The sequence below is a fragment of the Oncorhynchus nerka genome, linkage group LG14, assembly GCF_034236695.1.
Source record: "Oncorhynchus nerka isolate Pitt River linkage group LG14, Oner_Uvic_2.0, whole genome shotgun sequence".
Taxonomy (NCBI): domain Eukaryota; kingdom Metazoa; phylum Chordata; class Actinopteri; order Salmoniformes; family Salmonidae; genus Oncorhynchus; species Oncorhynchus nerka.
Genome location: NC_088409.1, coordinates 28,797,313 through 28,822,573, shown reverse-complemented (window position 1 = coordinate 28,822,573; position 25,261 = coordinate 28,797,313). Strand labels below are relative to the sequence as shown.

General features: G+C 43.1%; 1 protein-coding gene and 1 pseudogene across 5 annotated transcripts; both read right to left on the bottom strand.

The window, feature by feature from the left end:
* Positions 1-212: 212 nt before the first annotated feature.
* LOC115142020 (gastrula zinc finger protein XlCGF57.1-like) lies at positions 213-19,218 on the bottom strand. 5 transcript variants are annotated; one of them, XM_029681490.2, is made up of 5 exons: positions 18,763-19,218; positions 9,336-12,004; positions 6,609-9,212; positions 5,474-5,976; positions 213-5,028 (listed from the first exon to the last, which is right to left on the bottom strand). In XM_029681490.2, the coding sequence occupies exons 4-5, from the start codon at positions 5,925-5,927 to the stop codon at positions 3,605-3,607; spliced, it is 1,878 nt and encodes a 625-aa protein (XP_029537350.1). In that variant the 5' UTR covers positions 5,928-5,976; positions 6,609-9,212; positions 9,336-12,004; positions 18,763-19,218; the 3' UTR covers positions 213-3,604. The 5 variants fall into 5 exon arrangements, with proteins under 5 accessions (XP_029537350.1, XP_029537349.1, XP_029537352.1 ...); XM_029681489.2 differs by lacking the exons at positions 6,609-9,212; positions 9,336-12,004; positions 18,763-19,218 and adding an exon at positions 6,450-6,602; XM_029681492.2 differs by lacking the exons at positions 6,609-9,212; positions 9,336-12,004; positions 18,763-19,218 and adding an exon at positions 6,179-6,442.
* Positions 19,219-20,316: 1,098 nt separating this feature from the next.
* On the bottom strand, positions 20,317-23,793 carry LOC115140817 (gastrula zinc finger protein XlCGF57.1-like; annotated as a pseudogene).
* Positions 23,794-25,261: the final 1,468 nt, after the last annotated feature.

Below are 25,261 nucleotides of genomic sequence, written 5' to 3'. Positions count from 1 at the left end.
GGGTATTGTGTGTAGATGGGTGAGAATGTTTTTTTTTATCAATGTTGAATTCAGGCCTTAACACAAAATGTGGAATAAGTCAAGGGGTATGAATACTTTCTGAAGGCACTGTAAGTGCTATATTAATTCCTAGCATCTATTAGGCTTACATTGTACAGAAATTGTAAGTTTCAAAACAAAACATATCTACCTAATAAAACAATTGATCAATATACAATTTTTTGAAATAATTTATTGCATTGTGCACGGTTTGGTTAAACAGCCTTAACGTTGTTCATATTTATTAGTCAATGTAATGACTTAGTAGATATCAAGTCATTGACACATTCTTATAATAACAGTTGCCTAATCATTTAGAATAAATACAATGTACACTATCGTTCAAAAGTTTGGGGTCACTTAGAAAGGTCCATGTTTTTGAAAGAAAAGCAATTTGTTTGTCCATTAGTGTGTCTACTTTGAGAAACAGACACCTCACAAGTCTTGAACTGGCAGCTTCATTAAAAAGTACCCGCAAAACACCAGTCTCAACGTCAACAGTGAAGCAGCGACTACGGGATGCTGGCCTTCTAGGCAGAGTTCCTCTGTCCAGTGTCTGTGTTCTTTTGCCCATCTCAATCTTTTATTGACCAGTCTGAGATATGGCTTTTTCTTTGCAACTCTGCCTAGAAGGCCAGCATCCCGGCGTCACCTCTTCACTGTTGAAGTTGAGACTGGTGTTTTGCAAGTACTATTTAATGAAGCTGCCAGTTGAGGACTTGTAAGGCATATGTTTCTCAAACTAGACATTCTAATGTACTTGTCCTCTTGCTCAGTTGGCACCAGGGCCTCCCACTTCTCTTTCCATTCTGGTTAGAGCCAGTTTGCGCTGTTCTGTGAAGGGAGTAGCACACAGCGTTGTACGAGATCTTCAGTTTCTTGGCAATGTCTCGCATGGAATAGCCTTCATTTCTCAGAACAAGAAGACTGACGAGTTTCAGAAGAACGTTCTTTGTTTCTAGCCATTTTGAGCCTGTAATAAAACCCACAAATGCTGATGCTCCAGATACTCAACTAGTCTAAAGGCCAGTTTTATTCCTTCTTTAATCAGAACAGTTTTCAGCTGTGCTAACATAATTGCAAAAGGGTTTTCTAATGATCAAATTAGCCTTTTAAAAATGATAAACTTGGATTTGCTAACACAACATGCCATTAGAACACAGGAGTGATGGATGCTGATAATGGGCCTCTGTACGCTTATGTAGATATTCCATTAAAAATCAGCCATTTCCAGCTACAATAGTCATTTACAACATTGACAATGTCTACACTGTATTTCTGATCAATTTTATGTTATTTTAATGGACAACAAAAAGTGCTTTTCTTTCAAAAACAAGGATATTTCTAAGTGACCACAAACTTTTGAAAGGTAGTGTAATTAATCAGTTACAACACAACTTTTTATCACACACACCAAGACAACACTATCAGTTAAAGTAAGTTATAGATTCAGTACATAGGCGGTATAAAGAGTATTTGTTTCTTGTATGTACAGTCGTGGCCAAAAGTTTTGAGAATGACAAATATTAATTTCCACAAAGTTTGCTGCTTCAGTGTCTTTAGATATTTTTGTCAGATGTTACTATGTAATAATGAAGTATAATTACAAGCATTTTATAAGTGTCAAAGGCTTTTCTTGAAAATTACATGAAGTTGATGCAAAGAGTCAAAATTTGCAGTGTTGACCCTTCTTTTTCAAGTCCCCTGCAATCCACCCTGACATGTTGTCAATTAATTTCTGGGCCACATCCTGACTGATGGCAGCCCATTCTTGCATAATCAATGCTTGGAGTTTGTGGGTTTTTGTTTGTCTACCTGCCTCTTGAGGATTGACCACAAGTTCTCAATGGGATTAAGGTCTGGGGAGTTTCCTGGCCATGGACCCAAAATATCTATGTTTTGTTCCCCGAGCAACTTAGTTATCACTTTTGCCTTATGACAAGGTGCTCCATCATGCTGGAAAAGGCATTGTTCGTCACCAAACTGTTCCTGGATGGTTGGGAGAAGTTGCTCTCGGAGGATGTTGGTACCATTCTTTATTCATGGCTGTGTTCTTAGGCAAAATTGTGAGTGAGCCCACTCCCTTGGCTGAGAAGCAACCCCACACATGAATGGTCTCAGGATGCTTTACTGTTGGCATGACACAGGACTGACGGCAGCGCTCACCTTGTCTTCTCCGGACAAGCTTTTTTCCAGATGCCCCAAACAATCGGAAAAGGGACTCAGAGAAAAGCAGTCCAATCCCAGTACCTTTTGCAGAATATCAGTCTGTCCCTGATGTTTTTCCTGGAGAGAAGTGGCTTCTTTGCTGCCCTTCATGACACCAGAACATCCTCCAAAAGTTTTTGCCTCACTGTGCGTGCAGATGCACTCACACCTGCCTGCTGCCATTCCTGAGCGAGCTTTGTACTGGTGGTGCCTCGATCCCGCAGCTGAATCAACTTTAGGAGACTGTCCTGGCGCTTGCTGGACTTTCTTGGGCACCCTGAAGCCTTCTTCACAACAATTGAACCGCTCTCCTTGGAGTTCTTGATGATCCGATAAATGGTTGATTTAGGTGCAATCTTACTGGCAGCAATATCTTTGCCTGTGAAGCTCTTTTTGTGCAAAGCAATGATGGCGGAACGTGTTTCCTTGCAGGTAACTATGGTTGACAGAGGAAGAACAATGATTCCAAGCACCACCCTCCTTTTGAAGCTTCCAGTCTGTTATTCAAACACACTCAGCATGACAGAGTGATCTCCAGCCTTGTCCTCGTCAATACTCACACCTGTGTTAACGAGAGAATCACTGACATGATGTCAGCTGGTCCTTTTGTGGCAGGGCTCAAATGCAGTGGAAATGTTTTTGGGGGATTCAGTCCATTTGCATGGCAAAGGAGGGACTTTGCAATTCATCTGATCACTCTTCATAACATTCTGGAGTATATGCAAATTGCCATCATACAAACTGAGGCAGCAGACTTTGAAAACTAATATTTGTGTCATTCTCAAAACTGTTGGCCACGACTGTACTGCAGACCCACTCTGCTCACCTTCATCAGAAAATTATTGTCATCATACATTCAGTAAAATAGTGTCATGATTTTAGATATAGCACAAAACAGATATAATTCACCCAAAATAGTAATTGACATGACAGACGTCTACCTTACATTTAAGTCACTTTATTGCTCTATAATCAAATTCTGACGTTTTGATTAATCATCTACACCTACAGCCACGGTAAGTGGGAAATTAGATTAATTTGTACTTTGAACTATCCCTTTAATGTCCAGAAAACAAATCTGAAACTGCATGCCAACTAAAAACTCTACCAAACATCTAGCTGTATCTAGTGGAGTGTCAATGTCTGGAGCTCTTAGACCTTCGAATTGACGCTTCCTACATCATCTTGTTTGTCCACTGTAATAGTCAGCCAAATGCCCCACCTCAGTGTTCTGGTGAAATATGGCTGCCCCCCAGGCAAGGGCTACACATTGGGAGTAGTGGAAAGGGTGAGTTACCCCCATAAAGCAATGAATTTGAGAAAGGCGCAACACAACCAGGCAAATCATAATCATCAATCAGCGACACTGAGCCAGGTGAACAGAGAGGTGGTGGGTGCGAGCGAAGGTCCGGAGGCAGCGGGGGCAGGAGTACGGTCTCTCCCCAGTGTGGGTCCTCATGTGAGTTTTAAGGTGGCCGACCAAGCGAAAGCTCTTGTCACACTCCTGGCAGGGAAAGGGCCGTGAGCCATTGTGGATCCTCATATGTTTGCCCAGATCCCCTGAAGAGGTATAACAGCCGTGGCAGACAGAACATTCATACGGCTTCTCTCCAGTGTGGGTGCGTATGTGTTTTGTGAGATCTCCAGACTGAGCAAAGCTCTTGCTGCACTCCGAACAGACGTATGGTCTCTCACCTGTGTGAGTGCGTTGGTGGTTCTTCAGGTGTTCCAGTCGAATGAACTGCTTGCTGCACACTGTGCAGTGGTAAGGCCTCTCGCCGGTGTGTGAGCGCATGTGTGTCTTCAACGCCCCAATGTCTATCACCTTCAGGCCACACTCCCCACACTGGTGGCCTTTCTCATTGTTGTGGATCTTTAGGTGAAGCCTCAGGTTTCTCTTGATAGAGAAGTCTTTACCACACTCTGTGCAGTGAAAGGGTTTCTCCCCCGTGTGAGAGCGTAGGTGAATGGTCAGACTAGACTTGTATCCAAACTGCCGGTCACAGTGGGAGCAGGAGTACTGCTTTTTGCCAGAATGAGTGGTCATGTGACTCCTGAGACCCTTCATACGGGCAAAATCCTTCCCGCATTCCTGGCATTTGAATGCCTTGACTCCAGAGTGTATCAGCAGGTGTTTGCGTAAACTGCCGCTCTCCGCAAACCTTTTGCCACACTCCTTGCAGGCATAAGGCTTCTCTCCGGTGTGAATTCGCATGTGAATGTTCAGGCTCTGTGGACTACAAAGGATCTTACCACACTCTGAGCAATGGAAGCCGACTTCAAGACAGACCACAGGCTTAATGTCCTGAGGTTCAGTGCCCTCTGGTTCGTGACACTGGTGAGGTCCCAGTCCCCAACAATTCTTGAAGCTTTTCCCACAGTCGGCACAACTGAGGTGTCCATTAGTGCTGATCACAGCCATTTTGTGTGAAAGCTCACAGTGGTTTTGCAGACTGCCCAGGTATCTGAATCTGCGGGCACACTGTGGGCAGGTGTAGAGTTTTGCCGAAACTCTGTGTGGACGGGCAGGTTTCCGGGGAGTGGCAGAAGGGTGGATCTGGAGGGTGTGGATGCTAAGCAGCCGTGGGGTTTGGAACATGAGGCTACAGTGGAGGCAGCTGTGTGTTGGGAGCGTCTCTGTTCCACTGCTCTTTGAAAAACTGCTTCTCAACATGGCCAGATACTCCTTCTGGTGGTTCCACTTGATGTGCTTCTCCAGGAAGGAATGGTTGGTGAAGGAGATGGTGCAGTATGTGCAAGGAAAGAACTGAGGAGAAGAGACTGAGGGAGAGTGGTGGAAGTAGGGGTAGAAAAAGACAAAGGGAGAATAATAGATGAGTTGTTATTCTTGACTTGACTCTTTTTGTTATTATTGCTATTGACTGACGTACTGCATAGTTGAGGGAGCTAGCACGTAAGCATTTCACTGCATCTTTTACCTGCTGTAAACTGTGTATGTGATGAATCAAATGTGATTTGATTTACAGAAGAGGGACATACACTAAAATAAGAAACATTTCAAAAGTAAACGAGAGTAGTCCTATATTTTCATGATGAATCTTAAATTCAAAGTCAATATAACCATTTAGCCTAGTCAGTCAATATCAAATAACCATTTAGCCTAGTCAGTCAATATCAAATAACCATTTAGCCTAGTCAGTCAATATCAAATATTCCAGCAAATTTTAAGATGACACTGATTTTAAGGGTGGGTGTGTATGCGTACCTCTGTTGCTGTCAGTATCCCTCCCGTCTTCGGTGTCCTCATCTGTGTCAACTTCACCCACATTCTCCTCCTTCATGAAACACACTTGAGTTTCTCTCTTAACCACCACCTTATGTATTTCAGAATCAGAATCATACTCCGCTTTTACCTCTACTGTTCCTTGGCTAATGTAAACGGAATCTGTTTCAGTCTTGGTTATGACGGTTCCAGAATCCTTGTGGAGTGCTCTAGAATCCAAGCAATGACTCTGTACTTCAAAGTCTGCTGGTTCCTCTTTAATTTGGATGGAGTTGGAAGTTACCCCTTTAGTGTTGGGAGAGGGAGCTTGGCTAATGTCTGGTTCTTCTCTTTTGCAGTTAACATCATCGAACTGTGTTTCACACTCTGTTTTGATGGGGTCTCGGTGTTTAGACCTCATGATTTTGTGTTGCTTTTTCACAGATTTGTTCTTCATCTTGTTGACAAGAGTGTTTCTGGTTAGGTCAACACCTTCACATTACATTCTGTGGAGAAAAGACAAGGTTTGATTGAACATCACCCTATTATGATCCCTGATAGAGAGCTATCGGGGATCATAATAACCCATCCAACAATGTAAAAAGTAAGAAACCCCAATTCTGCATTAGCTATGCTGAAGTCTAGCTTAGTAACACTCAATAGCCTACTACTTCATAGCCCTTCATAACACGGCATTATCATAATTACCTGCGGAGTAACTTTTGGTTACAACCTACCTAGCTAGATTTCTACGTCGACGTTGGTAACCTATGTAGGCTTGCATAGTTGTAGCAAGACAGCTAAACCTGTATGTTGGCTAACGCACCCTTGCTACTTTGTATGATTGACACGCGCCAAATGTAGCTATCTTGATTATGAAGACAACCACGAGAGAAAAAGTTGTTTATCGTATAAATACTCACGGATAAATAAATAAAAAGCAAGCTAGCAAAGTTTTGAAAATAGTTTAGCTAGCTACCTTCTTTCTGATTGTTGTCACCGGAAACAGAGACGGAAGAGAAAGCGAGACATCCCACTCCCTAATTGTTCTGGTTCATATACAGTCAATGAACGAAGCTGACCAGACCAAACTGCTAATGCATTGGAGAGCCACCACGTTAAGCAGACCGGAACATACCATTTTATTTCAATGATCAACGGCCTGAGCGGGACCTCTTCCCTTATCCACCATCTTTAACCGGAAAGCTGATGCATTTCCTGGATTGTTAGTCATGAACCCTGACCAATCAGGCAAAGATCCCTGGATCATGTGCAAAGATTTAGCGCCTGTGACGAATTGACTGATGGAACAGGGAACATTAAAGGAACATTAATTCTCGCCAAAAAGTATCTGCCATAGAGAATGATAGAGACCTCTAGTGGCCAAAAGATCATTAGCATGGGCAGCACTATTGAGGGATTCCACAATTTTAATGTACATTTACATTTACATTTAAGTCATTTAGCAGACGCTCTTATCCAGAGCGACTTAGCCAACTGGGTGGGACTTCCAACTTCATTGAATGATCCTCCTGGAGACCATGTTGCAGTCATGTCCAACCAGGCCATCAGGAGGAGTCAGCCAATTGTGGAGAGGAAAATTGACTACATAAAAATGGAAAGGGGTTCCACTAGATGTTGGAACATTGCTGCTGGGACTTGCTTCCATTCAGCCACAAGAACATTAGTGAGGTCGGGCACTGATGTTGGGTGATTAGGCTTGGCTCGCAGTTGGCGTTCCAATTAATCCCAAAGGTGTTCGATGGGGTTGAGGTCAGGGCTCTGTGCAGGCAAGTCAAGTTCTTCCACGCCAATCTCGACAAATAATTTCTGTTTGGACCTCTCTTTGTGCACGGGGGCATTGCCATGCTAAAGAAGGAAAGGGCCTTCCCCAAACTGCTGCCACGAAGTTGGAAGCACACAATCATCTAGAATGTCATTGTATGCAATAGCGTTAAGCTTTCCCTTCACTGGAACTAAAGGGCCTAGCACGAACCATGAAAAACAGCCCTAGACCATTATTCCTCATCCACCTAACTTTACCGTTGGCACTATGCAGTCGGGCAGGTAGCGTTCTCCTTGTATCCGCCAAAACCAGATTCTTCGATCGGACTGCCAGATGGGGAAGAGTGATTCATCACTCCAGTGAACGCATATCCACTGCTTCAGAGTCCAATGGCAGTGGGCTTTACACCACTCCAGGTGATGCTTAGCATTGCACATGGTAATCTTAGGCTTGTGTGTGGCTGCTCGGCCATGGAAACCCATTTTACGAAGCTCCCGACAAAGTTATTGTGCGGAGGCTGCTTCCAGAGGCAGTTTGGAGTGTTGCAACCGAGGATAGGTGATTTTTATACACTATGTGCTTCAGCACTGGCCAGTCCCATTCTTTGAGCTTGTGTGACCTACCACTTTGCGGCTGAGCCGTTGTTTCTCCTAGACATTTCCACTTCACAATAACAGAACTTAGTTGACCAGGGACAGAAATTTGACGAACGGACTTCTTGGAAAAGTGGCATCCTATGACAGTACCATGTTGAAAGTCACTGAGCTCTTCAGTATGGGTCATTGTACTGCCAATGTTTGTCTATGGAGATTACATGGCTGTGTGCTCAAGTTTTTTACACCTGGCAGCAACAGGTGAAGCTGAAATAGTCAAATCCACTAATTTGAAGGGGTGTCCACATACGTTTGGTGTACTTTTGGTATCAGTTTTGTAGCAGTTGCGCCCTTCGCATTTTCTAGCTTTATCAAAGCAGTACTTACTGAAATACTGTTGTCAAAGATGAAATGTGTCCATTGGATTAGCAAGATGATGGTTATTGAAGCCAATGTATAAACTACAGCAGAGGCTGGTGGGAGGAGCTATTGGAGGACGGGCTCATTGTAATGGCTGGAATGGAGAAAATAGCATAGGAACCCTACTCTAATTGGTAGAGACCATCACTGCAAAGACGTGGGAATGACAATGTAGCCTACATGCTTGGCCCAATCACCTTCAATAAAATGAATGTGTATGATTATTAGCAAGTGAAACATGGCGCAATATCAAAACCAGTGCAGGCCATTGATGGCATATGGATTGACACAAATCAGTTATGACAGGATGTTCTACAGCTGTTGAAGTGAACACTGAATAATTAATTTTAAAGTAATGTCTAATGTGCAATTACCAAACAGCAAACATGTCCTCTTTCACATACTTCATTTACAGCAATCATTGTCACTTTTGTCATCCCCAGGCAGAAAGTCGGGCATATACAACCATCTGTGCATCACTTTTCCCTTGTTAATCAACTACAAAAATGTTATAAGTGCCTTAAATTTTGCTGGACTCCAGGAAGAGTAGCTAATGGGGATCCATAATAACTACAAAATACAACACAAAATCAAGAACCATGCGCAACTTAACAGTTCAAATAAGTATTTGGGTGCAGGGTCCAAAAGGCATGTAAACTGAAAAAGGAAAACCGGCATTCAGCAAAATAGTCAAAGTTTTAATGTTCTTTAGCAGCAGCGGTCAGTTTGTTTGACATCATTCGATGACACTGACAGCTTTAGTCAACGCGGACTGCAGTGCATGAGAAGGGTTGAGGTCTCCAGAGGAAGAATGAGAGGTTGTGGACATGTGAACATGCTTACAAACAGGACCTACACTCTGCTTTTAAGACATCACTGGCATCATGGGACCTTATACTCCCTTGCAGTAGTTCAGGGAGTTTCCACCATCCAGTCTCCATCACTGTTGGAAACAAATCAATTCAAAACACAGTTGGGCCGAAAAACAAATATTATTTACGTAAATATAAAATCTATTACACATATAGGTGCAATAAAAAAAAACTTGTTTTTATTAATATGTTACCTTGAATATAAAGTCCATTCTTCTCATAGTCTGGTTGGCAAACTGGTCAATGACCCTCTCATACCAGTGAGGATTCTTCTGCAATGATTTAAGAATTCTCCTTTCTATGGATAGGATTGCCAGGTTCTTGAGTCGCTCTTGTCCCATGGTGTTCCTTGTGTAGCTTTTCAGCCTCTTCAGACGAGAGAATCTGCTCTCCACGCCCGCTGACGTTGCCCCTATAGTTGCAACTAGGCACATGAACCGGTACACCTCAGGCATCACTTCATTCAATCCACACTCCTTGAAATGCAAGATTCTGTCACACAGTTTTCGACTGTTCCCTTGAAGCTCCTCACCACAGTAGAACACTTGCAGCTCATTTTTCAGTTTTTCCATGTTGAAAAAACACCCATAGCTCTGGGACAGGCTTTCCATTGCATTTGCAGGGAATTCACTCCGGAATGACTCAAATTTCTCATCATCTAACAACTCCATGTATCTCCTGCTGTCCAGGCTTTGGAACCTTTGTGCTATTTGTGTCTTGATGTTGTCATGGATTGAATCATACAGTGATTTGTACGTCCGCAGTACATCCTGAGTGCCCTGCCTCCGCTTCCTTCTGTGCATCAACTCTGGATCATCTGTCATGTTCGAAGCCTTCTGATATATAGCACTAAATTCTTCTTCAGATTTGTGCTCCTCTATCTTGAGCATAAGATTCTCAATCCTCCTCTTACAAAATTCTACATCCATGGCATTCTGTTGCACACTGTCAAAAACCACATCTGTGCAAGCAAATATATATTCAAAAGTGAGAAGTAAAAAAATAAAATGAACATCTTCCAGCTGTGTCTTGAACCCATTTGCATCGAAAATCGTGTCATCATCCATGTTAGGATGCTCTGTGATACCTGTGAATGTGTCCAATAGATGCTCAAAGTTTTTTGCCACTGTGTTAACGACTCTGGATGTGAAATTCCAATGTGTTGGTACATTTTTTGGCAAACTTGCACAAGCGACCTTTTCTAGCAGCATTCTATTGGTGGACTTACAAAAAAAAGTTGCGAAGCCACCCAGTGTGGCAAAGAAAACCTTGGTCTTGGGCATAGACTTCACGCTCTGGCTTAATACGGAGTTGAGAGGATGTGCATAGCAATGCACAAAGGTGGCGCTCGGAGCTACAGCTCTTACTTTTGCTTGCAGACCATTTAAATCAGAAGCCATTACAGCAGCGCCATCATATGTTTGAGCGACTAGTTTCTCCACAAAGTTAAACTCTGACATCTCCGAATTCACTAGATCAAACACAGACTGTGCATCTCGCCCAGCTGACACAAAGTAGCCCAAGAAACGCTCCTGGACACCCCCCCGATCATCCACATACCTGACAATGACAGACAACTGTGAATGGTCTGTAGTTTCATCCATTTGCCATGAGAAAAATGGAGCAGCGTCAACTTTGCTTTTAATCTCACTTTTAATTGATGATGCGATAGCAGTTATCAAGTCATTCTGAATTGTTCTTGACATTCCAGTGAACACAGTTGAAGATTCCATATGCTGAGCAAGTAAAGCATCATACCGCGCGATTACCTCTGCCAATTCCCTGTAGTTGCCTTTGTTAGCGGAACTTTCCGTCTCATCGTGCCCCCTAAAAGCCAACTGTTGCATGCCTAAGTATGCAATGCTGTCAATGAGGCGTTTGAGAACATCCCTGTTTCTTCTGACCTTTTCGTTGTGTTGCGCAGCTTGAATACGCAGGCCTTCATTGAGTGAATGATTGGCATGATGACTCGGGTGTCCCAAAAGCTTGAGTTTCGCGTAGGAGTTGAGATGCTCCCGGCATTCGTCATGCCGTTTAGCTGAACGGTCAATGTTCTTCAGGTCACTGAAACCCCCTTTAGCCCAAGGCTCAAACGTTCCAAAGAGCAGACAAGGCCAGCAATACAAGCGGCTTGATGAAAGACTACCTGTTAGCCATTGATACTTTTTATACCAGTTGGTATTGAACGCCCTCCTCACTTTGTCATCCTTCCTTATGTACTTGATTTCAGGCAGAGGTCGACCCTCTGTTTTAATTCGCACCTTTTCTGTGGACTCCAAAGAATGAAATGGGGTCTTCAACAAAACATCCACAATGTTGTCAGAATTCACGACCTGGCAGGTGTGGACAAGTAGCTGCTGTGGTGTGTGGAACATGCAACTGCAGTGGGGGCAGCTGTGTGAGGGAGAGTACACTAGAGTTTCTGTCTTAACCACTCTGATTTCAGAATCATGCTCAGTCTTCATTTCCACAGTTCCTTGGCTAATGTAAACAGAATCTGTTTCAGTCTTGGTTTTGATGGTTCCAGATTCCAGAATCCTGGTGGAGTGCTCTAGAATCCAAGTGATAATTAAGTAACTAATTCCGTTATGTTCCTCACTTGTTTCATGCACTTCAAAGTCTGTTTCCTCCTCTTTGATTTGGATGATGTTGAAAGTAAACCCATTACTGCTGAGAGAGTGGGCTTGGCCAATGTCTGAATCTTCTCTACTGGAGTCAACATCATCTGACTGTGTTTCACAATCTGTTTTGATGGGGTCTCGATGACTTCTAGTCATCTTGGTTTTATTGCGTTGCTTTTTCCCAGGTTTGATCTTAATCTTGTTGATTGGTTATTGTCTAGGTCTTCCTCTTCATTTGCATTCTGTGGAAAAAAATACTTGATTTGAATAAAACACCAGGTCAGGAATCATCATGACAATCATCCCATCCAACACTACAAAATAAAACAACAAGCAAAGGAAAGCATTTCGTTACAACATGCATTTTTACATAGCTTATCAATGGGTGAATAAATAGCTAGCAAGACAGTAGCCCAATATTGGACAAAAGGAGCCTAACGTTACTCCTTAGTCCAAGGACCTTACATCTTGTTTATAGGGCGAATTAGCTCTGCAAGCCAAAACAGCCAAATACTCCAAAATGTGAATCGATTCTCAATTGCGGTATGGTTCTAGAAACATAAATCCTTCTACTTTCATCTCACAAATGCAAAATACACACTTACAGTAAGCTGATTAGCACAGTTGACTGTCTTCCGTAAACAGGCACTGAAATATGGCCGTGTGGGGAACCCTAACCCGATAAAAAGGTGTATCAATTTAACCTTTGGTTTAATTTTTTTTATTTCTCGCCAATATAAAAGATTAGGTCCTTATGCTTCCAAAACCGTACCACAAGTGATGTGTGTCAAATGTTCAGGCCGAGCATCACTGCTCTTAAAATAAAAACTGCCCCCTAGAGAAGACACCATAGTCCAACTACGTGTTGTATGTGTAATGCAGAGCCATATACAGTGCATTCATAAAAGTATTCACACCCCTTTACCTTTTCCAGATTTTGTTGTGTTACAGCCTAAATTTTAAATTGAGATTTTGTGTCAATGTTCTACACACAATACCCCACAATGTCTAAGTGGAATTTGCTTTGTAGATATTATTAATAAAACATTAAAAGCTGAAATGTCTTGAGTCAATAAGTATTCAGCCCCTTTGTTATTGCAAGCCTAAATAAGTTTAGGAGTAAAAATATGGTTAACAAACCACATAATAAGTTGCATGGACTCATTCCGTGTTCAATAATAGTAGTTAACATGATTTTTGAATAACTATTCCATCTCTGTACCCCACACATACAGGTTATTTGTTAAGGTCCCTCAATTGAGTAATGCATTTCAAGTACAGATTCAACCACAAAGACCAGCAAGGTTTTCCAATGCCTCGCCAAAAAGGGCACCGATTGGTAGATGTGTACAAATAAAAAGAGCAGATGCTGAATATCCCTTTGAGCATGGTGAAGTTATTAATTAGGCTTTGGAAGGTGTATCAATACACCCAGTCGATACAAAGATACAGGCATTCTTACAAACTCAGTTGCCAGAGAGGAAGTTAGCTGCTCAGGGATTTCACCATGAGGCCAATGACTTCAAAACAGCTACTGAGTTTAATGAACAGGGCTCCGGGCAGCCGAGCGGAAATGGAGGAAAACTCGCCTCCCTGCGGACCTGGTATCCTTTCACTCCCTCCTCTCTACATTTTCCTCTTCTGTCGCTGCTGCTAAAGCCACTTTCTACCACTCTAAATTCCAAGCATCTGCCTCTAACCCTAGGAAGCTCTTTGCCACCTTCTCCTCCCTCCTGAATCCCCCCCCCTCCTCCTCCCTCTCTGCAGATGACTTCGTCAACCATTTTGAAAAGAAGGTCGACGACATCCGATCCTCGTTTGCTAAGTCAAACGACACCGCTGGTTCTGCTCACACTGCCCTACCCTGTGCTCTGACCTCTTCCCTCTCTCTCCAGATGAAATCTCGCGTCTTGTGACGGCCGGCCGCCCAACAACCTGCCCGCTTGACCCTATCCCCTCCTCTCTTCTCCAGACCATTTCCGGAGACCTTCTCCCTTACCTCACCTCGCTCATCAACTCATCCCTGACCGCTGGCTACGTCCCTTCCGTCTTCAAGAGAGCGAGAGTTGCACCCCTTCTGAAAAAAACCTACACTCGATCCCTCCGATGTCAACAACTACAGACCAGTATCCCTTCTTTCTTTTCTCTCCAAAACCCTTGAACGTGCCGTCCTTGGCCAGCTCTCCCGCTATCTCTCTCAGAATGACCTTCTTGATCCAAATCAGTCAGGCTTCAAGACTAGTCATTCAACTGAGACTGCTCTTCTCTGTATCACGGAGGCGCTCCGCACTGCTAAAGCTAACTCTCTCTCCTCTGCTCTCATCCTTCTAGACCTATCGGCTGCCTTCGATACTGTGAACCATCAGATCCTCCTCTCCACCCTCTCCGAGTTGGGCATCTCCGGCGCGGCCCACGCTTGGATTGCGTCCTACCTGACAGGTCGCTCCTACCAGGTGGCATGGCGAGAATCCGTCTCCTCACCACGTGCTCTCACCACTGGTGTCCCCCAGGGCTCTGTTCTAGGCCCTCTCCTATTCTCGCTATACACCAAGTCACTTGGCTCTGTCATAACCTCACATGGTCTCTCCTATCATTGCTATGCAGACGACACACAATTAATCTTCTCCTTTCCCCTTCTGATGACCAGGTGGCGAATCGCATCTCTGCATGTCTGGCAGACATATCAGTGTGGATGACGGATCACCACCTCAAGCTGAACCTCGGCAAGACGGAGCTGCTCTTCCTCCCGGGAAGGACTGCCCGTTCCATGATCTCGCCATCACGGTTGACAACTCCACTGTGTCCTCCTCCCAGAGCGCTAAGAACCTTGGCGTGATCCTGGACAACACCCTGTCGTTCTCAACTAACATCAAGGCGGTGGCCCGTTCCTGTAGGTTCATGCTCTACAACATCCGCAGAGTACGACCCTGCCTCACACAGGAAGCGGCGCAGGTCCTAATCCAGGCACTTGTCATCTCCCGTCTGGATTACTGCAACTCGCTGTTGGCTGGGCTCCCTGCCTGTGCCATTAAACCCCTACAACTCATCCAGAACGCCGCAGCCCGTCTGGTGTTCAACCTTCCCAAGTTCTCTCACATCACCCCGCTCCTCCGCTCTCTCCACTGGCTTCCAGTTGAAGCTCGCATCCGCTACAAGACCATGGTGCTTGCCTACGGAGCTGTGAGGGGAACGGCACCTCAGTACCTCCAGGCTCTGATCAGGCCCTACACCCAAACAAGGGCACTGCGTTCATCCACCTCTGGCCTGCTCGCCTCCCTACCACTGAGGAAGTACAGTTCCCGCTCAGCCCAGTCAAAACTGTTCGCTGCTCTGGCCCCCCAATGGTGGAACAAACTCCCTCACGACGCCAGGACAGCGGAGTCAATCACCACCTTCCGGAGACACCTGAAACCCCACCTCTTTAAGGAATACCTAGGATAGGATAAAGTTATCCTTCTCACCCCCCCCCTTAAAAGATTTAGATGCACTATTGTAAAGTGGCTGCTCCACTGGATGTCATAAGGTGAATGCACCAATTTGTAAGTCGCTCTGGATAAGAGCGTCTGCTAAATGACTTAAATGTAAATGTAAATGTATGGATCAACAACATTGTTGCTACTCCACAATACTAACCTAAATGACAGAGTGAAAAGAATGAAGCCTGTACAGAATAAAACATATTTCAAAACATGCACTCTGTTTGCAACTAAGAACTTAAGTAATAATATAAAATGTGACAAAGAAAGGTACTTTTTATCCTGAATAGAAGGCATTTGGGACAAATCCAACACAACACATCACGGGAGTACCACTCTTCATATTTTCAAGCATGGTGGTGGCTGCATCATGTTATGGGTATGCCTGTCATTGGCAAGGACTAGGGATTTTTGGTGGGATATTAAGAAAACGGAATACAGCTATAAGCACAGGCAAAATCATAAAGGAGAACCTGGTTCAGACTGCTTTTTAACAGACATTAGGAGATCAATGCATCTTTCAGCAGGACAATAACCTAAAACACAAGGCCTAATCTACACTGGAGTTGCTTACCAAGACAACATTGAATGTTCCGGAGTGGCCTAGTTAGTTTTGAAAATCTATGGCAAGATTTGAAAATGTCTAGCATTGATAAATAATTAACCTTTTTTAAGAATAATGGGCAAATATTGTTCAATCCAGGTATGCAAAGCGCTCAGAGGCTTACCCAAAAAGACTCACAGCTGTAATCACCGCCAAAGGTGCTTCGACAAAGTACTGACTTAGGGAAGTGAATACTTATGTAAATGAGATATTTCTGTAGTCAAATTTAAATACATGTACAAAAATGTCTAAAAACACATTTTCACTTTGTCATTATAAGGTATTGCATGTATTGGTGGGTAAGGAAATTAAAGGGGCGGTGGAGTAGCCTAGTGGTTAGAGCGTTGGACTAGTAACCGGAAGGTTGCAAGTTCAAACCCCCGAGCTGACAAGGTACAAATCTGTCGTTCTGCCCCTGAACAGGCAGTTAACCTACTGTTCCTAGGCAGTCATTGAAAATAAGAATTTGTTCTTAACTGACTTAGTTAAATAAAGGTAAAAAACATATTTATTCAATTTTCAATTCAGGCTGTAACGCAATAAATAAGTCTCAGGGGTATGAATACTTTCTGAAGGCACACATACATATGGCTCAGGTGTAATGTAATGGAACTGAAATGAGAGTCATGGTCAAAGGCTAGCAAGATACAGTGGGGAGAACAAGTATTTGATAACACTGCCGATTTTGCAGGTTTCCTACTTACAAAGCATGTAGAGGTCTGTAATTTTTTATCATAGGTACACTTCAACTGTGAAAGACAGAATCTAAAAGAATCTAAAGACACTTGTCCACATACTCAATCAAACAGACTCCAACCTCTCCACAATGGCCAAGACCAGGGAGCTGTGTAAGGACATCAGGGATAAAATTGTAGACCTGCACAAGGCTGGGATGGGCTACAGGACAATAGGCAAGCAGCTTGGTGAGAAGGCAACAACTGTTGGCGCAATTATTAGAAAATGGAAGAAGTTCAAGATGACGGTCAATCACCCTCGGTCTGAGGCTCCATGCAAGATCTCACCTCGTGGGGCATCAATGATCATGAGGAAGGTGAGGGATCAGCCCAGAACTACACGGCAGGACCTGGTCAGTGACCTGAAGAGAGCTGGGACCACAGTCTCAAAGAAAACAATTTATTTATTTTTATTTATTTTACCTTTATTTTACTAGGCAAGTCAGTTAAGAACAAATTCTTATTTTCAATGACGGCCTAGGAACAATTAGTAACACACTATAGATTTAATAATGGATTAAAATCCTGCAGCGCACGCAAGGTCCCCCTGCTCAAGCCAGAGCATGTCCAGGCCCGTCTGAAGTTTGCCAATGACCATCTGGATGATCCAGAGGAGGAATGGGAGAAGGTAATGTGGTCTGATGAAACAAAAATATAGCTTTTTGGTCTAAACTCCACTCGCCGTGTTTGGAGGAAGAAGAAGGATGAGTACAACCCCAAGAACACCATCCCAACTGTGAAGCATGGAGGTGGAAACATCATTCTTTGGGGATGCTTTTCTGCAAAGGGGACAGGACGACTGCACCGTATTGAGGGGAGGATGGATGGGGCCATGTATCGCGAGATCTTGGCCAACAACCTCCTTCCCTCAGTAGGAGCATTGAAGATGGGTCGTGGCTGGGTCTTCCAGCATAACAACGACCCAAAACACACAGCCAGGGCAACTAAGGAGTGGCTCCATAAGAAGCATCTCAAGGTCCTGGAGTGGCCTAGCCAGTCTCCAGACCTGAACCCAATAGAACATCTTTGGAGGGAGCTGAAAGTCCGTATTGTCCAGCGACAGCCCCGAAACCTGAAGGATCTGGAGAAGGTCTGTATGGAGGAGTGGGCCTCCCTGCTGCAGTGTGTGCAAACCTAGTCAAGAACTACAGGAAACGTATGATCTCTGTAATTGCAAACAAAGGTTTCTGTACCAAATATTAAGTTCTGCTTTTCTGATGTATCAAATACTTATGTCATGCAATAAAATGCTAATTAATTACTTAAATCATACAATGTGATTTTCTGGATTTTTGTTTTAGATTCCATCTCTCACAGTTGAAGTGTACCTAAGATTAAAAAAATAGACCTCTACATGCTTTGTAAGTAGGAAAACCTGCAAAATCGGTAGTGTATCAAATACTTGTTCTCCCCATTGTAGATAGTACAGAGTAAAGCCAACCAAATACTAGGCTGTTGGGGAAAAAAAACTATTCTGGCTTAGCCAAAACACTGGAGAAGTATGTTTACTTCGACATACCTTAATTGCACAACCTCATCACAGTACGAGTCATAATACCCATGAAACATAGCAGTCAAAAAAGGAAATGGTTCCAATTGTTTTTCCCATAGGGGATTTTAGAAACACTTAAAGTAAGGGCTTTGTTTCCTGTTGGCTTACCCTGGTGTGACGTTTTGATAACCGTGTGAATCTCTCTAGGACAAGGTGACTTTTCAATATATTCGCCTATATTTACCCCTTCCAAACCAAAATGAAATTTGTAGTCTTGCAAGTCTACTTTGATGCTAATTTGCATTTTTGGATCTGAGTAAATAGAGCTGAATATATTGATAAAAGTAACCTTGTCCAAGAGAGATGTACTTGGTTATCAAGAAGTCATGCCAGGGTTAGCCTACACGAAACACAGCCCTTATTTTAAGCGTTTCTAAAATTCCCATATTTTATGGTGGAAAACGGATTTGAACCATTTCCCCGTTTGACCGCTTGGTTCTATGGTTATTAGGACACCTTCACTGTTTCTCTCTACTACAACGGTCACATGGACATACCTCTATCAGAGGCAGTACAGAACCTCGGTGTTATTTTCTCAAATCAAAAGGTTTAACATACAGCAGAGTGGAACATTTGATAGCAGAATACATTTTACGTCATTAGGAGGTTAGTTAAATTAGCTAGATTTGCATACCTTTCTGGGTCAGAAATGGACTCTCTTCGCCTGGGTTACGTTAGCTAACAATATTAGCTAGATAGTAGATAATGTAAACTACCTTCCTCCTTTTGACGACTAGATATATCTCACCAAATACTGATTGTAAAGATACTAACCATGAGAGGAACAAGTTTCTGTTTCTCGTTCAAATACACACAAATAGAAAATGAAGTTTCGCTACACCGGAAAAATGTGTTTCCTTACAGAGGAAGAGGCGAATCGAGAGGCTTTACTCTCGTTAAAATCTGTCCGCGAGATAAATGTTTTGTTGTATGGAGATCTATGAGAGTGTCGAATTGTGAGGCTTTTTTAAATCAAATATACGTTTCGTAATTTTTAGGTTGTTACAAATGTACGGATATAAGTGGATGCACGTGGCATTACAGCAACTAGGAGAAAAACGACTTAGTACTGCCTGTTGTGCCAAAGTATATCTGACCTCTCATTGGCTAGAATGGTCCCGCCTGTCTTCCATAATTGAGGGAGGACATATATTTCAATTGTTAGAGCGGTCACTTGACTATCTGGTCAACATAATAGACAAGCGTTTCCATTCCTGCGGTTAATATTTCACGGTACCTGACCAATCAAGCAATGACCTCTGGATTATGTGCAATAATTTAGAGCCTGTTTAAAAAAACAAAAACATGTTTTACCTTTATTTAACTAGGCAAGTCAGTTAAAGAACTAATTCTTATTTTCAATGACGGCCTATGAACAGTGGGTTAACTGCCTTGTTCAGGGGCAGAACAACAGATTTGTACCTTGTCAGCTCGGGGATTCAAACTTGCAACCTTTCGGTTACTAGTCCAACGCTCTAACCACTAGGCTACCCTGTCGCCCGTATTGGTGTGGATTGTTAAATAAATATTAATTCTCGCCAAAAGTATCAGTTTTGTATCAGCAATTTTTGTAGCTTTGCCAGTTCTGACTCAAAATGGTGCAGCGGTTTAAGGCACCGCATCTCAGTGCAAGAGATGTCACTATAGTACCTGGTTCGAATCCAGGCTGTATCACATCTGGCTGTAATTGAGAATCCCATAGGGCAGAGAGCAATTGGCCCAGCGTCATCCGGGTTTGGCTGGAGTAGGCCGTCATTGTAAATAAGAAATTGTTCTTAACTGACTAGCCTAGTTAAATAAAGGTTACAATCAATGATGAATTGTCTTTGTATTAGCAAGAAGAGAGTTATTGTATGGATTATAAGCACCTGTTGTAAAGAGGATAGAGCATACCCTTTTATTTACTGTCCTGATTCTCCATAGGAAGACAGGTTGACTCCCACACTGACAATGTTGCCCTAGGTCTGGGATTTCAGAGACAAATAGCCTAAATTATTGAATCAATCCTCTTCAATAGCTTGCGTATTGTAATATGAAATGTACAACGTGCTGTAATATCAAAACCAGCCAGTGCAGGCCAATGATGGTTTACCAATAGAATACTGTGAGATTGAAATGTATGTGATATGGCTCTCTTATTTCAGCTCAAAGAAAAAACATACACAAAATACATCAGAACCAGACAACAGACTATAGAGGCCTTTATTGACATTACCACAACAGTCGGGCACAAAACCATCTTCTGTACATCACTGTTCCCTTATTAAATAACTACAACAAGAGTAAAAGAGTTGACTGTATATAAATAATCTAATCATTCAGCAACATCTAAGCAGGTGACCAGAGAGGTGGTGGGCGCGAGCAAAAGTACGATGGCAGTGGGGGCAGGAGTATGGTCTCTCACCAGTATGGGTCCTCATGTGAGTTTTAAGGTGACCGACCATGCGGAAGCTTTTGTCACACTCCTGGCAGTGATATGGCCGTGAGTTATTGTGGATCCTCATGTGTTTGCCCAGATCCCCTGAAGAGGTATAACAGCCGTGGCAGACAGAACATTCATACGGCTTCTCTCCAGTGTGGGTGCGTATGTGTTTTGTCAGATCTCCAGACTGAGTGAAGCTTTTGCCGCACTCAGTACAGGTGTATGGTTTCTCACCTGTGTGAGTGCGCTGGTGGTTCTTCAGGTGTGCGTGTCGGAAAATGTCTTGTCACACACTGTGCAATGGAAAGGCCTCTCCCCAGTGTGTGTGCGCTGGTGGGTTTTCAACGCAGCAATGTTTATGAACTTCAGCCCACAAACCCCACAATGGTAGTTCCTTTCATTGCTGTGGATCTTCAGATGCAACTTCAGATAACCTTTATCTGCAAAATCTTTACCACACACAGTACATTTGAAAGGTCTCTCCCCTGAGTGTGTGCGCAGGTGAAGCTTCAAAGAATCACTGTATGCAAACCGCCTGTCACATTTGGGGCAGGATAAAGGCTTCTCGCCAGAGTGAACGGTCATGTGAACTCGGAGGTGCCACATCCGGGCAAAATCCTTTCCGCAGTCTTGGCATTTGAATGGCTTGACCCCTGAGTGTATCATCATGTGTTTGCAATGACTGCTGGCTTCTGAGAAGCTCTTGCCACACTCCTTACAGACGTAAGGCTTCTCGCCGGTGTGTGTACGCATGTGAATGCGCAGATTCTGAGGACTAGAGCAGCTTTTGCCACACTCTGAGCATGGCATGCCGATGTTCAGACAGACAGGGCCATTCTCAAGCTTAGTGTCCTCAGGCTTGTGACACTGGTGAGGCCCCAGTCCCCAGCAATTCTTGAAGCTCTTTCCACAGTCAGCGCAACTGAGGTATCCATCTGTGAAAGCGACAGCCATTTTATGCCAAACCTTGCAGTGAGTATGCAGTCTGGCTATGTACTGGAAGCTGCGGGCACAATAGGGGCAGGGGTGGAGTTTTCTCAGAGAGGGAGAGGGGTGGGCCTGACGGGTGTGGACGTGTAGCTGCCGTGAGGTATGGAACATGCAGCTACAGTGGGGACAGCTGTGTGTGGGGGCATACACAGTTTTACTCGTTGAGACATGGCCTTTGAACAAAGCCAGGTACTGCTTATGGTGTTTGGTCTTCATGTGGTTCTCCAGGAAGTAACAGTCAGTGAAGGAGATGGTGCAGTGTGGACAAGGAAAGAACTGAGGAGAAGAGACTGAGGGAGGGACAGAGCAGTGGAAAGAAGGTAGAAAGAGGGAGAAGTGAGAGATGGGACAGAACATAGTTGTGTTTTCCTACATTTCCTCATTCAACAAAGCGCTTGAGTAAATATCTCTGCTAAATATAAATTTCAAAGTTTGCTAAATTAATGTTCAGGTGATGTTCAAGTAATCCCATCCTCCATTTCAAATACAGTGTTGTGGGTGAACTGGATGTATGAACTATGCCTTACCGCCATCGGGCTCATCTGGGTTTTCCTCCTTCACCAAACACACTTTAGTGTCTCGCAGAAGAGTCTTAACCACCACCTTATGGATTAGAAAGATGAAGAAACCACAGTATGCATGAACCAAAAGTCAAAACACTCTTATCTAGTTACTAACTGTCACATGTTGGGAACTCTTCTTACATTAGACAATCTTGTTAGCATCACCATAGGACTCCTTGATATCTGGCTACACCCGGTCATTGGATTGGATGTATTTTGATGTTTGATGTGAGTCTTCTGGAAGGAAGGAACTGAACGGTTTTGTTCCTCTCCCATTCCCTGCTGTTCAAAGTCTGTTGGTTCCTCTTTGATTTGGATGGAGCTGATACAAACTCCTTTAGTAATGTAGGGTGCTTGACTAATGTCTGGTTCTTCTCTATTGCAGTCAACATCATCAGACTGTGTTCCACACTCTGTTTTGATTAGGTCTCGATGGTGTTTAGTCCTCTTGGTTTTGTTGTGTTGCTTTTTCCCAGGTTTGTTCTTCATCTTGTTGACTGGAGTGCTTCTTCATTTGAATTCTGTGGGGAAAAGAGCAGGTTTTATTGAGCATCACCCTTAGAGAGCTATACCAAGCAGTGATCATATTAATAAACCATGCAACACTATAAGTCACAGGAAGGCCAAAAAGATCATCAAGGCCAACAACCACCCAAGCAACTGCATGTTCACCCCGCTATCATCCAGAATGCAAGGTCAGTACAGGTGCATCAAAGCTGGGCCGAGACTGAAAAACAGCTTCTATCTCAAGGCCTTCAGACTAGTACAGAGAGGCTGCCATATAGACTTGAAATCATTGGTCACTTTAATAAATGGAACACTAGTCACTTTAATAATGCTACTTTAACAATGTTTACATATCTTGCATTACTCATCTCATGTGTATACTGTATTCTATACCATCTATTGCATCTTAGTCTATGCTGCTCTGACATTGCTCATCCATATATTTATATATTCTTATTCCATTCATTTACTTAAATGTGTGTGTATTAGGTTTTTGTTGTGGAATTGTTAGATATTTATTACTTGTTAGATATTGCTGCACTGTCAGAACAAGCATTTCGCTACACTCGCAATAACATCTGCTAACCATGTATGTGTATGTGACTAATACAATTTGATTTGAACAATCATCGGGTAATTTTTAAAACCACAAGTCTGTATGAACAATAAACGTAAATGTTAACGTTTTTAACAGTCAACCTACCAGTAATAATAGGCCTATAGACGGGTTGGTTGTTTAGCAACAAACCCGACGCCTGTACAACTAAGGCAAAACAGACGGCGTTGTCTTAAATTGCTGACAACATGTAAACTATATTTCGTCTCCAATGTCTATTGAAAACATAAATACATTTGCACAATGGGAACTTGTCTCTCAAATACATCGTTACATTTCTTGGTTAGCTAGCTAGCGAATTTGACTCATAATAGCATTGATGACGTGGCAACAGTAAAAACACCCCAAAACACGACATGGTATCAATAACAAGATAAAACGATATGAATCCAGCCATTAACGATTCCCCACACGGCAGCTTCTTGTCATTGTTGTTAGCTATTTGCTATCCAGAATCACAACACATGGAGTTATGCCACATTGAAGCATGCGCATCATTTTCGTGACGTTGTCAGCTAACCCTCAATATGACATTAGCATTCATGCTGCTACCAACCCCCTCCCTATGACATAGCATGGCTCGTTATAGGATTATATTACAGGCAGCAAACTCTACTTACTGTTGCAGCCAACTAGATACTGTTTTGAGCTGCTAGTAGCCTAGTCTTTGTAAATGAGAACAACACAACGAAGGCAAATTACTTTGTATCTTGTAAATGCTCAACGACAGAATGGCACACAGCTTCACTTTCCTTTGTTGACGCCTTAAAACGTTGCACTTCCGGGTCTATGTCCGCAACGTTCCTCCACATAAAGAACAAGGTCGTCACTAGTTACCACATTCACAAAGACATAAACCCCGCATTTAAAAAACAACAACATTATACCTCATTTAGCAGACACTCCTAAACAGTAGTGAATGCATACCTTTTTGTATTGTTCCCCCGTGGGAATCGAATGCACAACTCTGACGTTACAAGCACCAACCTCTACCAACTGAGCCACACGGAACCTATTCTACAATTAAAAAAAAAAAAAAAAACGTGGTTTTAAACCTTAACCACAGTGCTAACCTTATTTCTGAACATATTTTGACTTTGTGGATTTGGTAACTAGTGGAAACCATAGAACAAGGAACCAAATATGGTGTGAAGAAGCCCAGCGGTCTAGACTGACCACTGAGATATAATAAGATTAAGCCTGATGACTTGCACAAAGTTCTTCCGCTGCTCTGTCGTTCGCTATGTACTTTAGTCGGAGACTCCCATAATTGAAGTAGTTTGTGGTGAAGAGGGGCACGAGCATCAAAGTCAACAACATATTTTCAAACCATCGCTTTACCCAGGGATAACTTCTGTCATCATGAAGTGCTCGAGAGGCTAGTTAATGATCATATCACCTCTACCTTACCTGTCACCCTAGACCCACTTCAATGTGCTTATGTAACAGATGTATATCGTACTCTCCTTGCGTTTTCTCCAAATAAATCACATCAGCCAGTGGTCCCAGTTGAGCATAATTTATTTCTGTTGCTGTTGTTAAATGGGAAACAGCACGTTAGTTGTGCAGGGCTTAACGATATTGATGGGTGTCGATGGCAAAATCTGTAGCATGAAGACAACTGTGTTAGCAGTGGCTTATGTGACCATTACATCGGTGTATGCTAACTAACACACTTATTTACAGCAATCATATGCCAAAGCACATCCCAGAAAGCCCCTCAATCCCTAACAGGTACCATATACCCACACATGTATAAATCAGTAACGTACAGAAAACTTGTACACATTGTAAAATAGAAAACAGTATTCAGAACGTGACCTACCCCTTGCATCACATTTACATACTGGGAAGACTTGACGTTCGCGATCTCCCCCTATCTGCAAGCGGGGCCATACACAACACACCTTATTTTCATCAGAGTTGAACCAACCAATAAGAATGCTTAAACATTAAATACACATTTCTTTAGAGGCAAGTGGAAACATAACCAACCCTGTTACACTTACCACCCCAATATATCCACAGAGGATGC

What these genes read in the sequence shown, in the direction of transcription:
- LOC115142020 (XM_029679203.2), bottom strand. Translation starts at nt 11,918, where the DNA reads ATGACTAGAAGTCATCGAGACCCCATCAAAACAGATTGTGAAACACAG.